The sequence below is a fragment of the Nycticebus coucang genome, chromosome 8 (assembly GCF_027406575.1).
Source record: "Nycticebus coucang isolate mNycCou1 chromosome 8, mNycCou1.pri, whole genome shotgun sequence".
NCBI lineage: Eukaryota > Metazoa > Chordata > Mammalia > Primates > Lorisidae > Nycticebus > Nycticebus coucang.
Genome location: NC_069787.1, coordinates 102897077 through 102917532, shown reverse-complemented (window position 1 = coordinate 102917532; position 20456 = coordinate 102897077). Strand labels below are relative to the sequence as shown.

Here is a 20456-nt window from a genome sequence, read left to right as displayed (position 1 = left end):
GTCCCAGCTACTTGGGAGGCTGAGGAAAGAGAATCGCCTAAGCCCAGGAGTTGGAGGTTGCTGTGAGATGAGACGCCAGAGCACTCTACAGACAGCGATAAAGTGAGACTCTGTCTCTTAAAAAATAAAAAAACTAGAAGGTGTCCACTTTCAAATTGCTTCATTACTAAGTTCCCACTCCACTTTAAAGAAATTGAAATTGGAATCAGTCAACAAATATGAGTGTGGTTTATAAAAGAAAGATGTTATAGAACTCTAATTATGGGACTCATTCATTATTAAGAGACTTTGGCCTTATATCAAAAGATATCTCAATAAGTTAATGTTTTAAGTTAAAATGTTTAGGGTTCATATATACATAGTTTATAATTCCCTTACTGATTCAATTATGTTAAGAGCTTCTACTGTAATAATTTGTAATCTGATAATTATTTTCCAATAGTGTCTAAACTCTTGAGGGCAAGGCCAATTTACAGTCATTTAATTAATCAATAAATGTTTCTATGATCACCTATTATGTGCAGACACTCTGTTGGATGTGAAGATAGATTATAAATCAGTGGCCTCTTGGTTTCTTCACTGCAGTTGCTAGTATACCTTCTAGCTGGTTTGCAGCAAAGGATAAGAAACCCTTTCATTTCACTTACTTCCTATAAGTTTGTGAAGTTTCAAAGTCAGAATAGCGGTTAAAAGCCTGCTCTGCTGTACCACTCTTAAGCAAGAAAACATTTCTCCATGTCTTTTGGTGAAGAAAGAAACTCTAAATTATGACTTCTCAAATTGCTCTCCAAAAAAGTCAGAGGAGAAAAAAGACCAGGACTGCCAAAGGGCTTAGAAAAGAAATGGTCTGTGGCAGTCAGTTACTGACAAAGGATACTAGCATGAGATTGGCTTATTTGCTTTTTACTTATTTACTTGTGTTTGAATGGAAGTATACCTGCATGGTTCTAGAAAGGATCTGAGAATTCTACTTTCAAGAAGTATATGACAACTGGAACATAGCACCAAAGAACATGGTTTTTAAAGTAACCTCTTCTTTGCTGGGAAAAGATCAAACATAGGGGAATTTCACTACAGATTAAGACTTACTCTATGGCCTACTCTCTTCTCTGTTTTAGTCAGAAGGAAAAGTACAATCCATGAGACTGAGTGTCGTAAGAAGGAAGCTGTTTTTTGGGTGAGAAGTTTCCCCTGAAGGGGCTAACCGGAATGAGGAAGAACAGAGAACCATAAAACACATCATTTATAAATTCAGTTTGAGAATATGGGAAATTAGAAGCCATGGGAAGTTATAAAGGAAAGAAATGATAGTAAGGGTCTTCACAATGTCGTTCTGGAATAAACTATGAGAACTTTTCTCCTGCTTTCCCGAAGCATATAATGAAGTCCATTCTAACAAGAATAGACTCTAGCCAGTCACCAGTAGGTGCTTCCTGCAAAGCTACCTGGAGCTCTTATTAGAGTAGAGATCACTCACAAACATAAGCCTGTCTGAAGACACATGTGGTCCTATCTGGACCACATGTTCAATTTGAGTATTCAGGACAATAATGATAGAGAGCTTGACTAGAGGATGCAAGAGACTGGTGCTGTCTGTTGTGGGGTTGACTGGGATATATCAGTGGCAACCTTGGGATCCTACTGCCTGGACTAGGGTTCCTCCCTTGCTTTACCATTCATTACATCTTCCTCCAGAATAAATATGCTTGGGCAAGGGAGATAATTTTTCTCAAAAAGAACCAGTTGGGGTGGGTTGCTAAGTATAGGTTTTACAGGTCCCTTGGCAGAACTGTATGAAGAGAGGCTGGCCTCGTGTGAGGACCCTAAAAACTAAAGAATGTTTTTTTTTTTTTTTAGGATAGCCTCTGGTATCTCAAGCAAAAAAAGATGCTCTCTTAATCATATCCCACAGGTACCTATAGAAGTGAGGAGTAAATTTAGAACAAGCTTGTACCCTGAAGGAAGTTGAGACTAGGAAGGAGACATAGGAGAATAAACTGTGTCATCTTGTACTTGGGATACAGGTTCTTCTACGATTTGGAGCAGGGAGAGAGAATTAAGAGCCTTAAATTATCAGGCATAATAATTTTTTTTTTTTTTTTTTTGTAGAGACAGTCTCACTTACTGCCCACAGTAGAGTGCCATGGTGTCACACAGCTCACAGCAACCTCCAACTCCTGGGCTTAGGCGATTCTCCTGTCTCAGCCTCCCAAGCAGCTGGGACCTCAGGTGCCTGCCACAAGGCCTGGCTATTTTTTTGTTGCAGTTTGGCCAGGGCCGGGTTTGAACTCACCACCCTCGGTACATGGGGCTGGCACCCCACCCACTGAACCACAGGTGCCACCCTGCATAGTAATTCTTATACCCTAGAATTTCTAAGTTTCTGGAATTCTCTTTGTCTGCTTTTTTCTTCCCTCTCTCCTTGAGGGAATTATTTCAATTAGAAAAATTGCTCATTAAAGAGCATAAGAATTCATTTTTGGCCTACAAATAGATTAGAGAAAGAAGAAATCAAGGGTTTCTATTTCATTGACATTGCCTTGCATGGTGGCTGGTACTATAAAATACCTTGCCCCAGAGTCTTCCTTGCGGGGTAGAGGGGAAGGTGGGGGAGGGAGGGACAAAGGAAGGAAGAGAGAGGGAGAGAGAGAGGGGAAAAAAGAAAGGGGTAGAGGTGGGGGAGGGAGTAGAGGGAGGAAGAGAGAGAGAGAGAATGATTTCTCAGTAATTTTGGGTGACAGTTGAATTCACAAATGTCAAAAGAGAAGGCTTAAATTGATAGTCAAGGACCCGGGTTTCAATGAGCATTATGTTGTAAATACAACAGCTGGTGGAACAATGTCTCTTGGATGTCAAAGCACCTCCCTGCATAAAAACCTTAACTGTCATCTCCAAAAGTGGATCACTGAGAGGAGATGATAAAGACACCCTCAGATCTGTTGTAGATTAGTGTCCTGGTAATCTAAGGGGAGATGGCAGGTCTCTGATTCAAAAGCCTCTCAGTTCTCATGAAGTAGGGAGACTGCAAAGTATGGTACAACTGAGCTTGTGATCGGTTTACACAGGTAATTTTATCCAATTTCTGAAGATGATCATATTAGGAAAAGTTTGCTTTCAGGTGTTCAAGCCTGGCTAAAATAGTGGGATCTTCTAAGGTAACTTAGAAAAATCACCTTCATTATTTTTCTTCTTACAAAAGAATAATGTTGATTGTAAGAAAAATGTTAAATGCTACAGCAATATATAAATCAAAGTCCTGTAAAATGTGATAATTATTAACAAATATCGATTGAGCACCCATTAAGTGCCAGCTTCCAGTCTTGGTTGTGGGATACAGCAATGTTCAGATAAAAGTCTCTGTTCTCACAAAAATCCCATTCTAGTGGTAGCAGTGAGGGGAGAAAAACAATAGTAATTGAAATAATACATCAGTGTGTGATAGAGAAAAAAAATACAAACAGTAAAGGAGGAAAGGGAATACCAAAAGTTGTAAGGAATTTTCAGTGCATGAGTCCTCAAGGAGGTGCTATTTTAAAGAAGACTGGAATGTGATGATGGATTAAGCCCTACAGGTATGGAGTGGGGACAGGAGTGTTGCAGGAACAGGAAACAGCAAATAGGATTGTGTCTGTTATATTTAGAAATAGCAGGGCTAGAGAAGGAACTGGAGACATTGAGGATAGCTAAAGGGATGGGGGTGGCCAAAGGTCTCTTCTGATTGCTTTGGTTAGTAAAAAAGGGAACAAGATCATTAGCTGAAGGTGAGGATGGAAAAGATCTTGGATGTTAGAGGACAGGAAAGGTAGCATCTGGGGGGAGTGAATGGACTAGGAAAATGTGGTGGGGTGCTGGCCAGTACTAAAGGCCCACTGGCCAGAATAATCAGCGTGGTTGTGTGATTCTCTCTATCCAAGTACAGCTAAACAAATAAAAGCTCAGAGTAAGCAGAAAACAAAACTTAATCTGAGACTGAGTTTTCCAGGTGTGCACCACCAAGTGAAGGCAAGGAAGCTGAGGTATATCCCAGAGAGTGATTTTAACAGTGGACTATCCCAGTGGTTCTCAAAGATGATCATGCATCAGAATCACAGGCAGGGCTTGTTAAGCCACAAATTGCTGGGCCCTATTCCCAGAGTTTCTGATGTACTAGGTCTGGGCTGGGCATAAGATTATACATTTCTATCAAGCTCCCAGGTGACGCGAATGCCATCGGTTGGGAATTATTTTAAAATAAAACCACTGACATAAATATAGAATGAATGAAGAAGGGCAGAAGACAAGCTCACTGGAGGAAAGGAGATCGAGGAACTGAGAAGCTCCTGTACAGGATACTTCATCTACTGAAAACTTGTAAGAAATGTGGCAAGACTAGTATTGAAAGTATGTCATAGAGTCTTGGAACAGAATGGAAATGACACAAGCCACTGTAAGAAATAAACCTTTAACCTTAGTATCATTAACACTGAGCTAACACCAACAGAAAAACAAGGTCCTTAAGGAAATTAATGGGATAACAGTAAGGTATCCATATTCCAAATGCTATCTCCTCCAGAGAAACTTCCCTGAATTTCACCAGCTAGGACAAAGCTCTACCTCCCCTAAGCTACTACAGCACTTCATTTATATTTTCCTCATAGAATCCATTATTTTCTACTTTGTATCAAAGTAAATAGCTCCTCTCTTCCTATGACTGTGGGCTCCACAAAGGCTTGTTCTGTCTGATTCATCTTTATCTCCCATGTAAGCTCTGCATAGAAGTGCAGTTATGAATGCTTGAATTATTTAAAGATATCCTATTTAGAAACAAAATAAGCATTTTAGCAGCCTCCATTTTGCATAACAATGAATGCGTTAACTCTAAATGATCTTTACCAGATTACTGAAACAGGTCCAGCTGAAGTCCACATTTGGCAGTATGTTGACAATAGTTTCATTCATCTTAAAATTAATACAGCTATTCTTTCAAAAACACTAAGATTTTAATTTGTACTTTTTACTAGACATGTTTTTCCCTCCATTGAAATTTGTAAGGTTTCACTAGATTTAAATACTAACATATCATTTCTTGGGGCGGTGCCTGTGCTCAAAGAAGTAGGGTGCCAGCTCCATATGCCAGAGGTGGCAGGTTCAACCCCCCCCCCAAAAAAAACTGCAAACATATCATTTCTTAAATAATCTTCCTCTTTATTTAAATTCTTCCTCTTTCATTGAAGAATTTTCTCCCAACCTCCATTCTTTTAATTGAGGCAAGTAGCAGAAATTTTTTTCCTGGCTTTGTTCTTAGTAAAATTAAGTATAGATAAATAATTTTAAAGGGAGGTTGGGGCTTATTATTTTAACTTGTGAATAACTACTAACATGCTATTGCCCCATAAGGCTAAAAAATAGACCAAAAGTGACTGCTGGTGGTTAATATAGAATTAAGATGTCATTTATTATGTGAATTATCAAAATCGCATAGTCTCTTAGTTTTTCAAAAAAAATTATTCCTTTATCCTCCATGTCAAAACATGTCCTCAGTAATTCACTCATTTGTAATTATCGAACTCTTTGGGACCTCAGCCATATTACCCTTTCCCTCTTCAGAAGATATTCTCTTATCCTTGTTCAACTCACTTTCAGGCCCATCTGCATACCTCAGCTATTATAGAACCTATAGGGTTGTTTGGTGCCACATGGAGGCGTCCATGAAAAAGGCTTGTTCTTGGGTTATAACTGGGTTATAGCTTTCATGTGAAAGCCATAAATTAGTTTCATAGTAGGGCTGAGTACATTGGATACTTTTTCTTCCATTCTTGAGATACTTTACTAAGAAGAATATGTTCCAGCTCCATCCATGTAAACATGAAAGAGGTAAAGTCACCATCTTTCTTTAAGGATGTATAATATTTCATGGTGTACATATACCACATTTACTAATCCATTCATGGATCGATGGGCACTTGGACTTTTTCCATGACTTAGCAATTATGAATTGGGCTGCAATAAACATTCTGGTACAAATATCTTTGTTATGATGTGATTTTTATAGGAGAAGGGGGAAAGGGAGGGGAGGGTGATTGGCAGGGATTACACCTGCAGTGCATCTTACAAGGGTATATGTGAAACTTAGTAAATGCAGAATGTAAATGTCTTAACACAATAACTTAGTAAATGTAGAATGTAAATGTCTTAACACAAGAAAATGCCAGGAAGGCTATGTTAACCAGTGTGATGAAAATGTGTCAAACACATGATTGCAAGAAGGACTTTACCTAACAATTGCAATCAGTGTAACCTGGCTTATTGTACCCTCAATGAATCCCCAACAGTAAAAAAAAAAAAAAAAAGAAAATGTGTCAAACGGTCTATAAAACCAGTGTATGGTGCCCCATGATCACATTAATGTACACAGCTATGATTTAATAAAAAAAAAAGAAAAAGGCTTATTCTGAAGATTAATTTGCTAGCCAATGAAACTGATATAATTTGACACAATGACAAAGTTCACGTGTAAAGAAGGGAGAATTTAAAATATGGTAAAGAAACAGGTTTAAGCGGAAAAGTCAGAGATCAATTGTGACTAAGGAGAGGGGAGAAAAAAGAGCTATGGTTGGAATTTATTATGAAGGATATAGAAACCTTGGGCTTCTTTACTTTTCTATACCCACTGATACACTGCTTAAATATCATCAACCACTGGTAGTTGTTTTTTTTTTTTTTTTTGTAGAGACAGAGTCTCGCTTTATTGCCCTCGGTAGAGTACCATGGTGTCACACAGCTCACAGCAACCTCCAAATCGATTCTCTTGCCTCAGCCTCCAGTGTAGCTGGGACTACAGGCACCAACCACAACGCCCAGCTATATTTTTTTGTTGCAGTTTGGCCGAGGCTGGGTTTGAACCCACCACCCTCGGTAGATGGGGCCGGTGCCCTATCCACTGAGCCACAGGCACTGCCCCACCACTGGTAGTTTTTGCTATTGATATTTAAGGATGCTTTCAAGATTTCCAATGCATTTAACAAAATAGCACACTGAACAGTATCAAAAGTTTGCTTTGCTGATCTGCCATGAAACATTATCTAGATCAGGAGTCAGCAAACTTATTCTATAAGTAGCCAGAAATATGTCAGGCTTTAAGAGTCTCTGCTGTAACTATGTACTCAGCTTTGCAAGTAGAGCACAAAACAGTCATAGACCATAAGTAAATGAATGGATGTGACTGTGGTCCAAACATAGGCTGCAGGCTATATTTGGCCCATTGGTCCCAAATTACTAACACTCGATCTGGACCAATATCCTCTTTATCAATCTCTCAGTATTCTCCTAGTATTTTCTATTTGGCTCCCCCTGTAATTCAGGTTTGAATTTCATTTATATCTGAACATTAAATACTGCTCACTCTTGGAAAATTATTCTGAATACATATTAATGACATGCCTCATATATTACCAAGTCCATCTTTCCTTTTAAGGATAATCAGTGTCATTTAAAAGTACTGCCTATATGCCCCCTTACATAAATCTTTTAGTTAAAATGTTTTGAATGATTGGTAAATTTTCAACTGTCCAAAAAAGAAACAAACAAACAAAAAAAAAAAAACTCCGATGAAACAAAAAAAGAAGACAGTTGAAAATCTGTTATTCTTTTAAAAGTTCCCTACAGGACTCTTCTGCTTAAAAGCATTCTTTGGCTCCCCACTCCTCTAGAACAAACTCTTTAGCATAGCATACAAGGTCATTCATAAGTTGGCCCTAACCTACCTCTTTATTTTATTTCCTAAGATTCTTTGTTCACTCTTTCTATATAGCAATAAAAACATGAGAAACAATTTTATGTAAAAACTTGCAGGAGGAGATAAACCTCAACTTCAGGATAGTAGTTACTTCTCGAAAAGGGAGAGACAGAGTATTGAGGTAAGGTGCCCTAGAGATTTCAACTGAGATTTTTTTAATGATGATAATAAATGAAAACATTAGATAAAGCAAAGATCTGAATCAAATCAAGCAAAATGTTAACATTTGACAAAGCTAAGTGGTGAGCAAATGAAAGAGGACTTTCTGTATCATTCAGCATACTTTTCCATTGCCTTAAAACAGGAGTCATCATGGGCCAAATCTGACTGACTGTTTTTGTACAGGGTGGAGCTCAGAATGGTTTTACCTTTTAAAAGTGTTGTTTAAAAAAAAAAGGGCAGGCTTGGCGCCTGTAGCTCAGCAGCTAGAGCGCCAGCCACATACACGGGAGCTGGCGGATTCGAATCCAGCCCAGGCCTGCCAAACAACAATTACAACTACAACCAAAAATAGCCGGGTGTTGCAGCAAGCACCTGTAGTCCCAGCTACTTGGGAGGCTGAGACAAGAGAATTGCTTAAGCTCAAGAGTCTGAGGTTGCTGTGAGCTGTGACACCACAGCACTTTACCCAGGGCAACAACAACAAAAAAAAAAACAAAGAAAACCATGTGACAGATACTTTGTGGCCAACAAACCCTAAAAATTTTACTATTTGGCTTTCACAGAAAAAGTTTGTTAACCCTTCGCTTAAAACATTTAATGAAAACAATTTGTTAATTGTTTATTAAAACAATTTAAGATGATTAGAAAAGCAACTGAGTCAAAGATGAATGATTTGTCTTCTTGCATTGTTTTCCTGAATTTAAACATTTTATATAATTATCTTTTTTTTTTTTTTTTGATAGGTCTCATTTGTCACCTAGGCTGGATTAAAGTGTTATGATTCTAGCTAACGACAGCCTCAAACTCTGGGGCTCAAGTGATCCTTTTGTCTCAGTCTCCCTAGCAGCTGGGACTACAGGTATGTGGCACCACACAGGTTAATTTTAAGATTTTTGTAAAGATAAGGTCTTGGTATATTGCCCAGGCTGGTCTTGAACTCCTGTCCTTAAACAATCCTCCTGTCTTGGCCTCTCAAAGTGTTGCGTTTAAAGGTGGGAGCCATTGTATCCAGTCTTATCTATCCCTTTAAATTAGCTTTTCATTAATTACTTTTCCAACTTTTATCAAGAAGAAATCTCATCAAGTTTTACTCTATTTTATGATATTGGAACTTATTTAAAAGAATGGCAGAAGTCAGCATTTTAATAAGATTTTCATTTCAGTCCATACTGGTCAAAAAAAAAACACTGGGAAGCACATTTAGAGCCTACTGCTGCATTGTTAGGGAGCTGTACTTAGACTGGGGAAATCACTGGGGACCTGCTCATGAGCTGTTGGCTGGCACAGGAAGGGTGCTGCTCGCACATTTCTACTTTATACAATTGATCTCTTTTAAAAGAATTTGCCTCCTTTTTTCCACAGAAGATAACGGGGGAAGAGGGTTGAATACAATTCAAAACACTGTATCACAGTAAGAGGTTTTGGTTATAATAGTTATAAGGCATTGTAATAGGTCATCAGAGAAAGTGGACATTTTTCTTTAATAAGCAAACAGGTTATTGTGGGGAAAATGGTGAGATAATAGCTCTAAAATGTTTTAGTACACCTTAGCTCTCAGTAACTGGTAGCTCTCATGATATTAACCTCTTGAGGCTGCTACATAGGTATTTTCTTTATAAAATATTGAGCACATCACTATTTCCTGCACATTGTCAATATGCCACAAGGAAAAAAATCCACATGAAGGGATTTTTTTCTTTTTTTTTTTTGGTAATGAATATCCACTGTTTCTCCCCCAGTGTTGACCCAATTCAAGTAAAGATACTACCACTTGTTTCACGGAAGTAAAGAGGCCAAAAAAAAAAAAAAAAAAATCACTTGTGAATCCAACAAATGAGACACACAAAGTGATTTTACAGAAATGCTCAGTTAACTTCTAAGGATATTCAGACTCATCATTTATTAAACTTAAGTATATGTTGTTTTAAACATTAGTATCACTAGCAATTAAAAATATCCACAACAGGGCGGCGCCTGTGGCTCAGTGAGTAGGGCGCCGGCCCCATATGCCGAGGGTGGCGGGTTCAAACCCAGCCCCGGCCAAACTGCAACAAAAAAAATAGCCGGGCATTGTGGCGGGCGCCTGTAGTCCCAGCTACTTGGGAGGCTGAGGCAAGAGAATCGCGGAAGCCCGAGAGTTAGAGGTTGCTGTGAGCCGTGTGACGCCACGGCACTCTACGCGAGGGCGGTACAGGGAAACTCTGTGTCTACAAACAAACAAACAAAAATATCCATAGCAGGCTCGGCACCTATAGCTCCAAGTGGCTAAGGTGCCAACCACATACACCAGAGCTGGCAGGTTTGAATCCAGCCTGGGCCCACCAAACAACAATGACAGCTGCAACCAAAAAAATGGCTGGGTGTTGTGGTGGGCACCTGTAGTCCCAGCTACTTGGGAGGCTGAGGCAAGAGAATCACTGAAGCCCAGGAGTTGGAGGTTGCTGTGAGCTGTGATGCCATGGCATTCTACACAGGGTGACAGCTTGAGGCCCTATCTCAAAAAAAAAAAAAAAAAAAAAATCCATAACAGAACATCAGCCTCAAAACATATGCAAGTTGGATAATTATTCCTTATCCAAAATGCTTGGGACCTGAATTGTTCTGGATTTCGAATTTCTCTCAGATTTTGGAATTTGTGCATATGCATAAAAGGTATCTTGAGGGGTGGGACCCAAATCTAAACACATATACATTATATACATAGCCTAAAGGTAATTTTATCAAATATTGTTAAGAATTTTCTGCATGATACAAAGTTTTGTATCATGTGAGGTCAGGTGTGGAATTTTCTACTTGTGGTGTAATGTTGGTGCTCAAAAAGTTTCAAACTTTGGAGCACTTCAGATTTTGAATTAGGGGTACTCAACCTGTACCAGGGAAAAATTCATCTGATTACATCACATATTTTTTTCCCTGCTCAAATGAAAACTTTAATAAGAAGCCTAAAATAATGAATTACTTGTTTTTTAACTTGGCCCACATAAATACCACCTCTAATCTTATTTTCTTAAAAAATTTACTTTGTAATATTTAAAATATATAAAAAGGCACAAAGAATAATATGACAAAATATATGTACTTGCAGATTCACCACTTAGATTATGAAATAGAACATTCCTAATACAATTAAGGCCTTCTGCACATCTTTCCTCAATAGCTCTCTTCTTTCCCCTCCAGGGATAAAAATCATATTTGATGTACTTCTTAATACGATTTAAACAAATATACATATCTCAAAATAATTCATATCATTATTTTACAACTTGCTTTTGTTGATTTGGCTCGATGTTTGTGAATCCATACATATTTTTACATATAGTACATTTATATGGCAGAGACAGTGCTTACCAAATATTCCATATGCTTCCCTGTGTTTCTCAGATCTTAGGTTGGAATCACTGGACCATAAGCAGAAATGAAGTGTGTCATGTTGGGTAGTTAAAAGCACCACCCTTTTCTTCCCCTTCTTCAGTGAACTCTTAAGCCAAGTATTCCAGATGGAGTAAGAACTACTTACTCCAGGGGTAAGAACATGGAAGCTTCATCAGCCTGGACCATGAGTGAGGTATAGCCGAGCCCCTTGCTGACCTATGCTGGACTTGTAATTCTGTTATGCTAAAACACATAACACAAATGGGCAGATAACAGACTTCTTGGGAATATGCAAAAGCAGTGCTATCAGTAGGGAATAGATTCAAAAATCTTTTAAAATTACTTCTATGATTCTAGATTGGTACTTATTCTCACTTGCATGGAGAAGGAAATCTAATATTCTAGTTTTTATTCCTTTGAAGCCTACTGTACTAACAATATTTTCAGAGTAATGATACATGCTCATGAACTATTTCAGGAATGTTAGTTTTGTCTCCTCAACTAGGTTGCATGCTGTTTGAGAATCAAGTCTTCTCTAATTTTGTACCCAACACTGCATCTTACATAGGTCTACACAGGTATGCTGTAATGACTGGTCTCTTGGATTACTGGAAGGGTGAGGTCTAATATTTGATGCCTACTTTGTATAAGGCACCTTGCTTGGTACTTGAAATGAGTTATTTTTGATCTTTGTGATTTCTACCATAGAGATAAGGATATTAAGGCTAAGTGACTTACTTTTCTTTGGTCACAGAACTAGAAGATGAAGGGTGTGGGAAGGGCAGTTAAAACCAGTCTATCTGCCTCCAAGTTTTTGCTTTTTACTGACTAAACTGAGTAAACTGACTAAACTGCCCTACATTCCTAGTGTAGGACAGGAGTTTAGTAGATCATACAAAGGCTTCCAAAAATAGCTTTTGTTTATGAATTTTGCAAACATCAAAATACTTTTTGGGGGGCGGCACCTGTGGCTCAGTGGGTAGGGCACCGGCCCCATATACTGAGAGTGGTGGGTTCGAATCTGGCCACAGCCAAACTTCAACAAAAAAATAGCTGGGTATTGTGGTGGGTGCCTGTAGTCCCAGCTACTTAGGAGGCTGAGGCAAGAGAATCGCCTAAGCCTAGGAGTTGGAGGTTGCTGTGAGCTGTGATGCCACAGCACTCTACCAAGGGTGATAAAGTGAGACTGTCTCTGAAAAAAAAAAGAAAAAGAAAAAATACTTTTTGGGAGGTCTCTCCCACCTTTTCTCCTCCATGAGAGGGACCCAGTTCCAACTCTCTTTCAAAGTGCTCTAAACTTTCTCTTAAAAATTTTTTTTTGTTTGAGACTTCTCAGAGTTCAAGATTGTTGGGTCTTACCTTGATCACCTCTGGAGTCTGCTGAATCAAAACCATGGAAGTTGTATCTTTGGCTTTATCACCAACAGGACTTCTACAGACTGATAAACTGGCCTGAGAGGAAGTTGTTAAGGTTTCCTGTAAAATTTGCATCATTTCCTGTTCTTGTGATAGGCTTCCTCTGCCTGATTTGCATTCAACTAATTCTTGAGCAAAGTCTTCAATGCTTTCCAGAATTCGCAGTAAGAGGGCTCTATCCTCTTCCTCTATTTTGTGTCCATTGGTTTCAATAATCCTTGTCAGACAGGAAGGTGAGACTTTTTCCACGGGTAAAGAGAGTTTAGATTTGGATTCCAGATCTATTGGGGTCTGACCAGTCAAGTGACTATGACTATTTAGAGAATTAGAGTTTTTACTCTTGGCAAGTGGCTCTCTTAAAGAAGTTTCCATCTTCTGTGAAAAAGATTCCAAATCCATCAGCAATTTATCTATCTCTTCCTGGCTATTAGAGTTCATAAAATCTTTCTGGTCTCCCCTTGCAACTTTAGGACTTTGTGATTTACAGTCTTCCTGAGATAGATGAACAAATGGTTTTTCCAATATGTTACCAATTTCATTTTGCACTGAGGCAGGACATTTTTTAAGATGAGTATCATGTTCTGAAAATTCTGTTCTATGTTCGTTTTTCTTTAACAACTCCTGACTGGGTCCATTCTCTGTCTTTTGTCCTTTATCTAATGCTTTCTTTTCATCTGATTCTTCTTCAATATAAAGTGTTTCTATTAAGTCATCAGAAGAAACAGTTTCTAAAGGATTCATGGTTAATGACTGTGACTGAAGCTGGACAGGTTTTAGAGTTCTGGGATCATTTACCTCTAAGTTATATAAGGAATTTGTGGAGTTGTTTGGAATGGATTTTACAAAGTCCATTTTCCTAAAATTTTGCTTGTCATCTTGCAATTCAATAGTCTGAAATTGTCCAGAGTTAGGAGCTGAGAGCTGGACAACATCTTCATATTTAGGGGGCTGTTCATTGCCAAATATTGGTGAGAAGGGAGTCAGTTGTAAGCTTGGCAGATTACTGACCAGTTCTGTTAAATCTATAGCCTCAGTATTTCCAGATGGCATGAATTCAAATGGTAACTTTTTCAGATAGGATGCTAACCTAGTCATTACACTCATATAGACAGTTTCAGAGCTAGCAACTGTATCATTACCACTTCCTTCATTGAGGCTACCTCCTGACTTTTTCTTTATGCACTGTTTTATGATGTCTGTGCATTTTTTCAAATCCTCAGAGCATTTCAGCAAGATATCCAAGCACATCTTTATGTCTGTCCCAGAAGAAAAATTATCTATTTTATGTTTTTCTAAAATCTGAGTAACCAGATCTTCTTCAGAGAAGTTTTGAAGAAGCATGGAAGCCAGGTTTGTATCAAGTGAGTTTCTATGGGACAAAGATTTTTCTTCAACTGAGGAACTCCGTAGTAAACCAAATGATGGGGAGTTGCCCTCATTGTTGTATTGGCCACAGAGCAAGTCAAAATCAACTGACCTCCTATTAAATGAGTCAGATTTAACTTTCCTTCCCTTTCTGTAAGCAGCATGGTTAGAATTTTTGACTTTTTCAAGGGAAAATTCTTTTATTTTTCCACTAGCAAAACTGATTGCTTCCCCTGCAATGTCCTTTAAGTTACAGGTATTCTGAAATGTAGAGCTTCTCTTGACCTTGGGTAAGCCTGTGAGGGCCTGAGGAGGATAGTCACCTTCAACTGAGGAAAACCCATTCTCGTGGGGTAGAAACATAGAGTTTAGATCCGAATCTTTGAATGGAGACACAGGGATGTGCAAGAGGTCTGCACAAACACTATGATGTACCACAATGCAGTCAACTCCATGTGTGAAAGTGTGGCAGGTTTCAGTGCAATAATGTATAGCTTGCTCAAAACGTCGGTCTATCACCACACTGCTATAGTGGTTCACAGTACTAACCACAAGTCTGTAAGTTGCTGCCATAATATCAAATCCACTTAGTGGTGGGTCTTGTAATTTTCTTGAACTAGTTTCAAGAAAATTCTCCTAAATGTACTTAACTGAAAATATATTTAATGACAAAGTTCAGTGGTGTTTTGCAAATATAATGACTCTTCTCAAGAAAGAAAACCATCTAAATTTGAGGTCTGTTAACTGTTAGGATACAGTAGCTCTGCACATGGGTGCTCTTATTAGCAAATCTCATAATTTAATTAATTGTGCTTTTTAGTTTTATTTAGTTGTATCATGATACCACAGAATTATTTTTATCAAAAAAATATCCTCTTTCAGTTCTTCAACAGTTCTACACGTAGAAATTAATTGCCATAAATGTACTGTCTTAAATCTTAGTTGGCGATATGGAAGTATTTAGATAACTGTGTCCTCCAAAGGTTTAAATGATCCATTTTTCCATGAATGACAAAGAGAAACCTATAACAAAAAAAGAAAATTAAAAGAAAACATGATTTCTTATTGCTGGAACTTTTAATTTCCTCTTTCTTTACATCCCATATGCAACAGATCACCAAGCCATACCACTGATTGCTGATACTCAATTCATACCTTTATTTTATCATGTCCTACAATCCTTACTACCTAGAGTAGTAGTATCTCAATTCTGCCTTGTTACAATTGCCTCCAAGCTGACATTTCTTTTCCCACTCTCCTTGCCACCTTATGACACTTGCTAGTTTAGATTTAGACATCATCCCTCGCATCTCAAAAATTCCTATTACTGATGTCCATCATGGATCACAGCAGGTTTAACCCTTCTGACTCACTTTCAAGTCCTTCAACATCTGTTCTCACACATCTATAACCAGATTTTCTACTACTCTCCTGCACCAACCTTTCGCTTCCATCAACCTAGTCTTCTCAAAGACTGCCAACATATGTGCCTGTTCTTGATTCCAAAATTTCCTCTACACTTGGAAATTATTCTCTGATGACCCTCTCTTTTCTGTCCTTTCTTTATTTTTGAGACAGAGTTTTAAGCTGTTGCCCTGGGTGGAGTGTGATGGCATCATCATAGCTCATAACAACCTCCACCTCTTGGGTTCAAGCAATCCTTTTGCCTCAGTTTTTTCTATTTTTAGTAGAGAAGAGGTCTTGCTTTTTTTTTTGCAGTTTTTTTGGCCGGGGCTGAGCTTGAACCTACCACCTCCAGCATATGGGGCCGGCGCCCTACTCCTTTGAGCCACAGGCGCCACCAGAAGAGGTCTTGCTTTTTGCTCAAGCTGGTCTTAAACTCCTGATCTCAAGCAACCCACCAGCCTCGGCCTCCCAGAGTTCTAGGATTACAGGTGTGAGCCACTGCACCTGGCCGACCCTCTTTTCTTACTGAGAGAAAAACAACCTGATTATTGCTTTCGATCCCATCTCCCAAACCCCACCCTATGCAACTCTCTTTTTCATCTAGTATATAGAATTTACTTAATCATTCTTTTAAAAAAAATGGCCTTTAAAACATGTTATAGTTGCTTTCTAAAAAGATTCTGTCAGTGTATTCATTTAATCGACAAATATTGAATGCCTACTATGTGCCAAACTCTTTCTACATGCTAGGGATGCAAGAGTAAGCAGCACAAGGTCCCTGTTCCTTACAGAGCTGACAATCTAGTTGGAAGAAGAAAAACAACATGTAAGTTAAAAATAAAAGAGGGCAAAAGTTTAGAAAGGCTGGGAGGGTGCTGTTTTATAAAGGAAAGTTAGGTAAGACCTCACTGAAATCTGAACAGAAGCCTGAAAGAGAAGGAGCAGGCCAAGAGGCACTATGAGGTAAATCATCTTAGGCACAGTAACCGTAAGTACAAAGGCTCTGATGTGTAGCATGATTGATTTACTGGAAGAATGACAAAGAGACTATGTCAAAGAGTCTGGCTACAGCAGAGAAAGCACAAGGGACAGTATGGGAGAAGAGGTGAGGAAGAAAAGGTGGGAGTCAAAATCACGAAGGATCTGTAGACCACTATGATAAAACTGGCTTTAACCCTGAGTGAGTGGGTAAACAACTGGTAGCTACTGAGCAGAGGAATGACATGTTCAGATTCACATTTTACATTGGTAACTTTGGCTACAGGGAAACAAGTTAGGGGCTATTGTAATAATTCAGGCAAGAAGGCTGGGAGGCTTGAACCAGTATACTAACAGTGGAGATGCTAATATTTCAAAGCTATAGCCAATATGATTTGTTGAAGGACAGAATGTGCAATGCTACTGTGTCAAGGATGGTGCAATAAGGCAATGATAGGAAGGAGATCGTGATAGAAATGAAGCAGACTATCAATTTCACCACGCTATCACTAGCTCTGATGTTTCAATAATAAAAATTTTTCCCCATTTAGTAATGAGAAACAGTACTTCCTTGTTTTCACATTTTATTTCTTTAATCATAGAAAGCGGTTTGTTTTGCTTATTTACTTGTTCTTTGGTAAACTGTGTATTCTTGTTCTTTGCCCATTTAGGTATGAGGGACTAAAACAGAAACAATTAATACAATTAATTCTTGAAGAAACATTTCTTGTGTTGAATTCTTATACGGGTTAGATTATATTTCTTGTTCTTTGGATCCAGTAATTACTCTGCTTTTGTGCCAGTATACTGTATTATAATTATTGTTTACTTATTAAGTTTTACTACCTGGCATTGCTTCCCGTATCCCTAATTGTAATTCTTTTCTCACCCTCTAAGTGTTTTTTGATGGTCTTCCAGATGAATTGTTGAACCATCCATTTTAAGAAAAAAATCCCACTGGAATTTGATTACAATTGCAATAAACTTCAAATTATTTTGAAGGAATACCAACATCATTACAATATTCATATTTTCAGACAGGAAGATATAAATATTTTTTCTATTTATTTATTTAGAGACAAGGTCTTGCTCTGTCACTCAGGCTGAAGTGCAGTGGTATAATCAGAGCTCACTGCAATCTCACACTCCTACCTCAAGCTCCCTGGTAGATAGGACTACAAGTACGGGCCCACTCTGCCAGGCAAAAAAAAAATTTTTTAAAGACACTGAGTGTCACTATGTTGTCCAGGCTGTTTTCAAACTCCTGGCCTCAAGCAATCCTCTTTATGGTTTTCTTCAGGTAGGTCACATCTCATTCTTGTCTCTGAGTATTTTAACTCTGTTGCTGTATAAATGCATCTTAAACTACTATCTCGTCCTCCACATCTCAGACAGTGACTTTATCATTGTTTTATTTTGTTTTTGGATCTAGTAGTTTGATCCAAATCCTGTTACAGTTGTATAAAGAAATAAAATTCTGTACTTATATTAAAAGAAAAACAACAAAAAAACATAAAGCTAGATACCAGGCTGGGCGTAGTAGCTCACACCTGTAATCCTAGCACTTGGGAGACCGAGGCAGGTGGACTGCCTGAGCTCATGAGTTTCAGACCAGCTTAAGCAAGAGTGAGACCCCATCTCTAAAAATAGTCGGGCTTTGTAGCAGACACTTATAGTTCCAGCTACTTGGGAGGCTAAGGCAAGAGGATCCCTTGAGTCCCAGAGTTTGAGCTGTGATACCATGGCAGTCTACCAAGGGTGACAAAGTGAGACGTGAGACTCTGTCACAAAAATAAAAAAATAAAAAAAAAAAAACACACACACAAACTAGATACCACACAGGATGGATGAAGCTAAAGCAGAAAAAGTTCAACAGTAAAAGAAGTGCCCAGCAATTCTTAAGTGAAAATACAAAGCCAAAGAAAGCAGATGTTATGGAGCAAATGAAAGAGAACAGACTAATGGAAGGAATTACGTTTCCACATCCAAAACACAGGGAAGAAATGGCACCTTTTCAGAAATCCAAGATTTTGAAAGTGCTTTTGGGTATGGATAAAAGGAATGATAAACATAAAGGAAACCTGTTGAGAAAGTAGAGCAGGATAACCAGATGAGAGATATTGAGACTACTTCCTAATAGAGTTGATAAACCTGGCCCAGAGGCAAAATGTATTGAGCATTAGAAAATTTAAATATCCAGATACACTTATTAAAACATGTGTCAGGCAAATTCTTAAACTAATATAAAAACAATTATATTAGTTTATATAATTATATTAACAATTTTAATATAAAAAATTGTTAATATAATTAACTGTTAACAATTATATTAACAGTTTATATAATTATATTAACAATATAAAAACAATTATATTAGTTTATATAAATTATATTAACAATTTTTCTCTGAAATTTGATAAAACAAAGAGGGTATTTCTCCAGGCCTATATATAACCAAAACAACTGGTTGACAAGGTAATATGACAGAAAGTACAAGAATGTATTTGTGTTATGTTAGAATTTGAAACAGTGAAAGGAAGAGAGTGCATTGGCTAAAGTCAGACATGCGTTGCCCAATACAGCTTCCTATATAGATGGAAATTCTCCATCGGCATGATCTGATATGGCTGCGTTAGGCACATGGGGTTGTTGGGAACACTGAATGAGGTTAGTGTAACTAAAGTACCAAATTTTTATTTTACTTAATATTAAAAATAATTTTAATTTTGAAATCATTTTAAATTCACATAGGGGTTGAAAAAATGATACACAGGAGGTCCTGTGAACCCTTTCCCCACTTTCTCCCAATGATAACACCTTAAGTCACCACAGTACAATAATCAAACCCAGGAAACTGACATTGGTACTAGCAAATACAGACCTTACTCAGATTTCACCAGTTTTACAAGCACTCGCTCCTTCCTTCCTCTCTCTCCCTCCTTGCCTCCTGTAATAACTACCACCATAATCACAATACAGAACTGTCCTATCACTCCTCAAAAAATCCCTCATACTTCCCTCTTGTAGTCACATTCTTCCTCCAACTGTAACTCTATTCTCCATCATTATACTTTTGTCATTTAGAAAACGTTTTGTTATGAAATCATATGGTATGTAACCTTTTGAGATTGGCTTCTTTGACATAATGCAACGTTTCTGAGATTCACTCTCATTAATGCACATGAAGATTGCTGACTATAGACTTCGAATACCAGTTCTCAGAAGAACCAAAGTCATAGGTAAACAATCATGAACAAAATATCAAGGGGAAAGTACTACAGTGTAGTGGAGAATCCACAGGAGGAAACTAAGGCACAGAAAAAGAAGAAAGTAAGAGGCTGGCAGATACTGACAAGGAACCTGAGTGACTTAGTATTTCCTCCAAAGGAGGGGTGGGTGTATTTTTAGCTCCCCTTGTCCCCGTGGCAGACTGCCAGTATCTAAATTGGAAGGGAGCTCTTCCACCTTGTGGATCTAGACAGGACTAGGAAACTATTCCTAAAATAAAGACATTTATGAGGTCTGACAATTAAATTCATGAACTCATCTTAGAAAAAGTGCTATACACTTCCTTGCTGAATATCACTAGTCACCTCTGAAGTACTCTCCTTAGGAAACTGCACTGATGCCAGCTCCTAGTCTACCCTTCAAAGCAATTTTGGAACTCTTTTCCTGGAATGGCCATCAAAGCTGTCATCCTATTACCCCTAATGTCCTGACTATCATCAAAATGTCTTCCTTTCAATATTCCCTTTATCTTTGTTGTTTTTTTTTTTTAATTAATTGTTTAACTCTTGGGCTTAAGTGATTCTCTTGCCTCAGCCTCCCATGTAGCTGGGACTACAGGTGCCTGCCACAACACCCGGCTATTTTTGTTGTTGTTGTCATTGATGCTTAGTAGTCCCCAGCTGGGTTTGAATCCACCAGCCTTGGTGTATGTGGCCAGTGCCCTAACCACTGAGCTACAGGCACCAAGCCCCCT

At 38.2% G+C, this 20456-nt stretch overlaps 1 protein-coding gene across 4 annotated transcripts in view; it reads right to left on the bottom strand.

Annotated features, from left to right (window-relative positions):
* PPP2R3A (protein phosphatase 2 regulatory subunit B''alpha) overlaps window positions 1-20456 on the bottom strand; it is a 198840-nt gene that overhangs the window by 133312 nt on the left and 45072 nt on the right. For 3 of the 4 annotated variants that reach the window (XM_053599234.1, XM_053599233.1, XM_053599235.1), the window contains one exon: window positions 12668-15112. The exons of the other annotated variant lie outside the window; for it this stretch is intronic. In XM_053599234.1, the coding sequence (XP_053455209.1) occupies window positions 12668-14662 (1995 nt within the window). In that variant the 5' untranslated portion in view covers window positions 14663-15112. The remainder of the gene's footprint in view (window positions 1-12667; window positions 15113-20456) is intronic. 4 annotated transcript variants of the gene reach the window in all.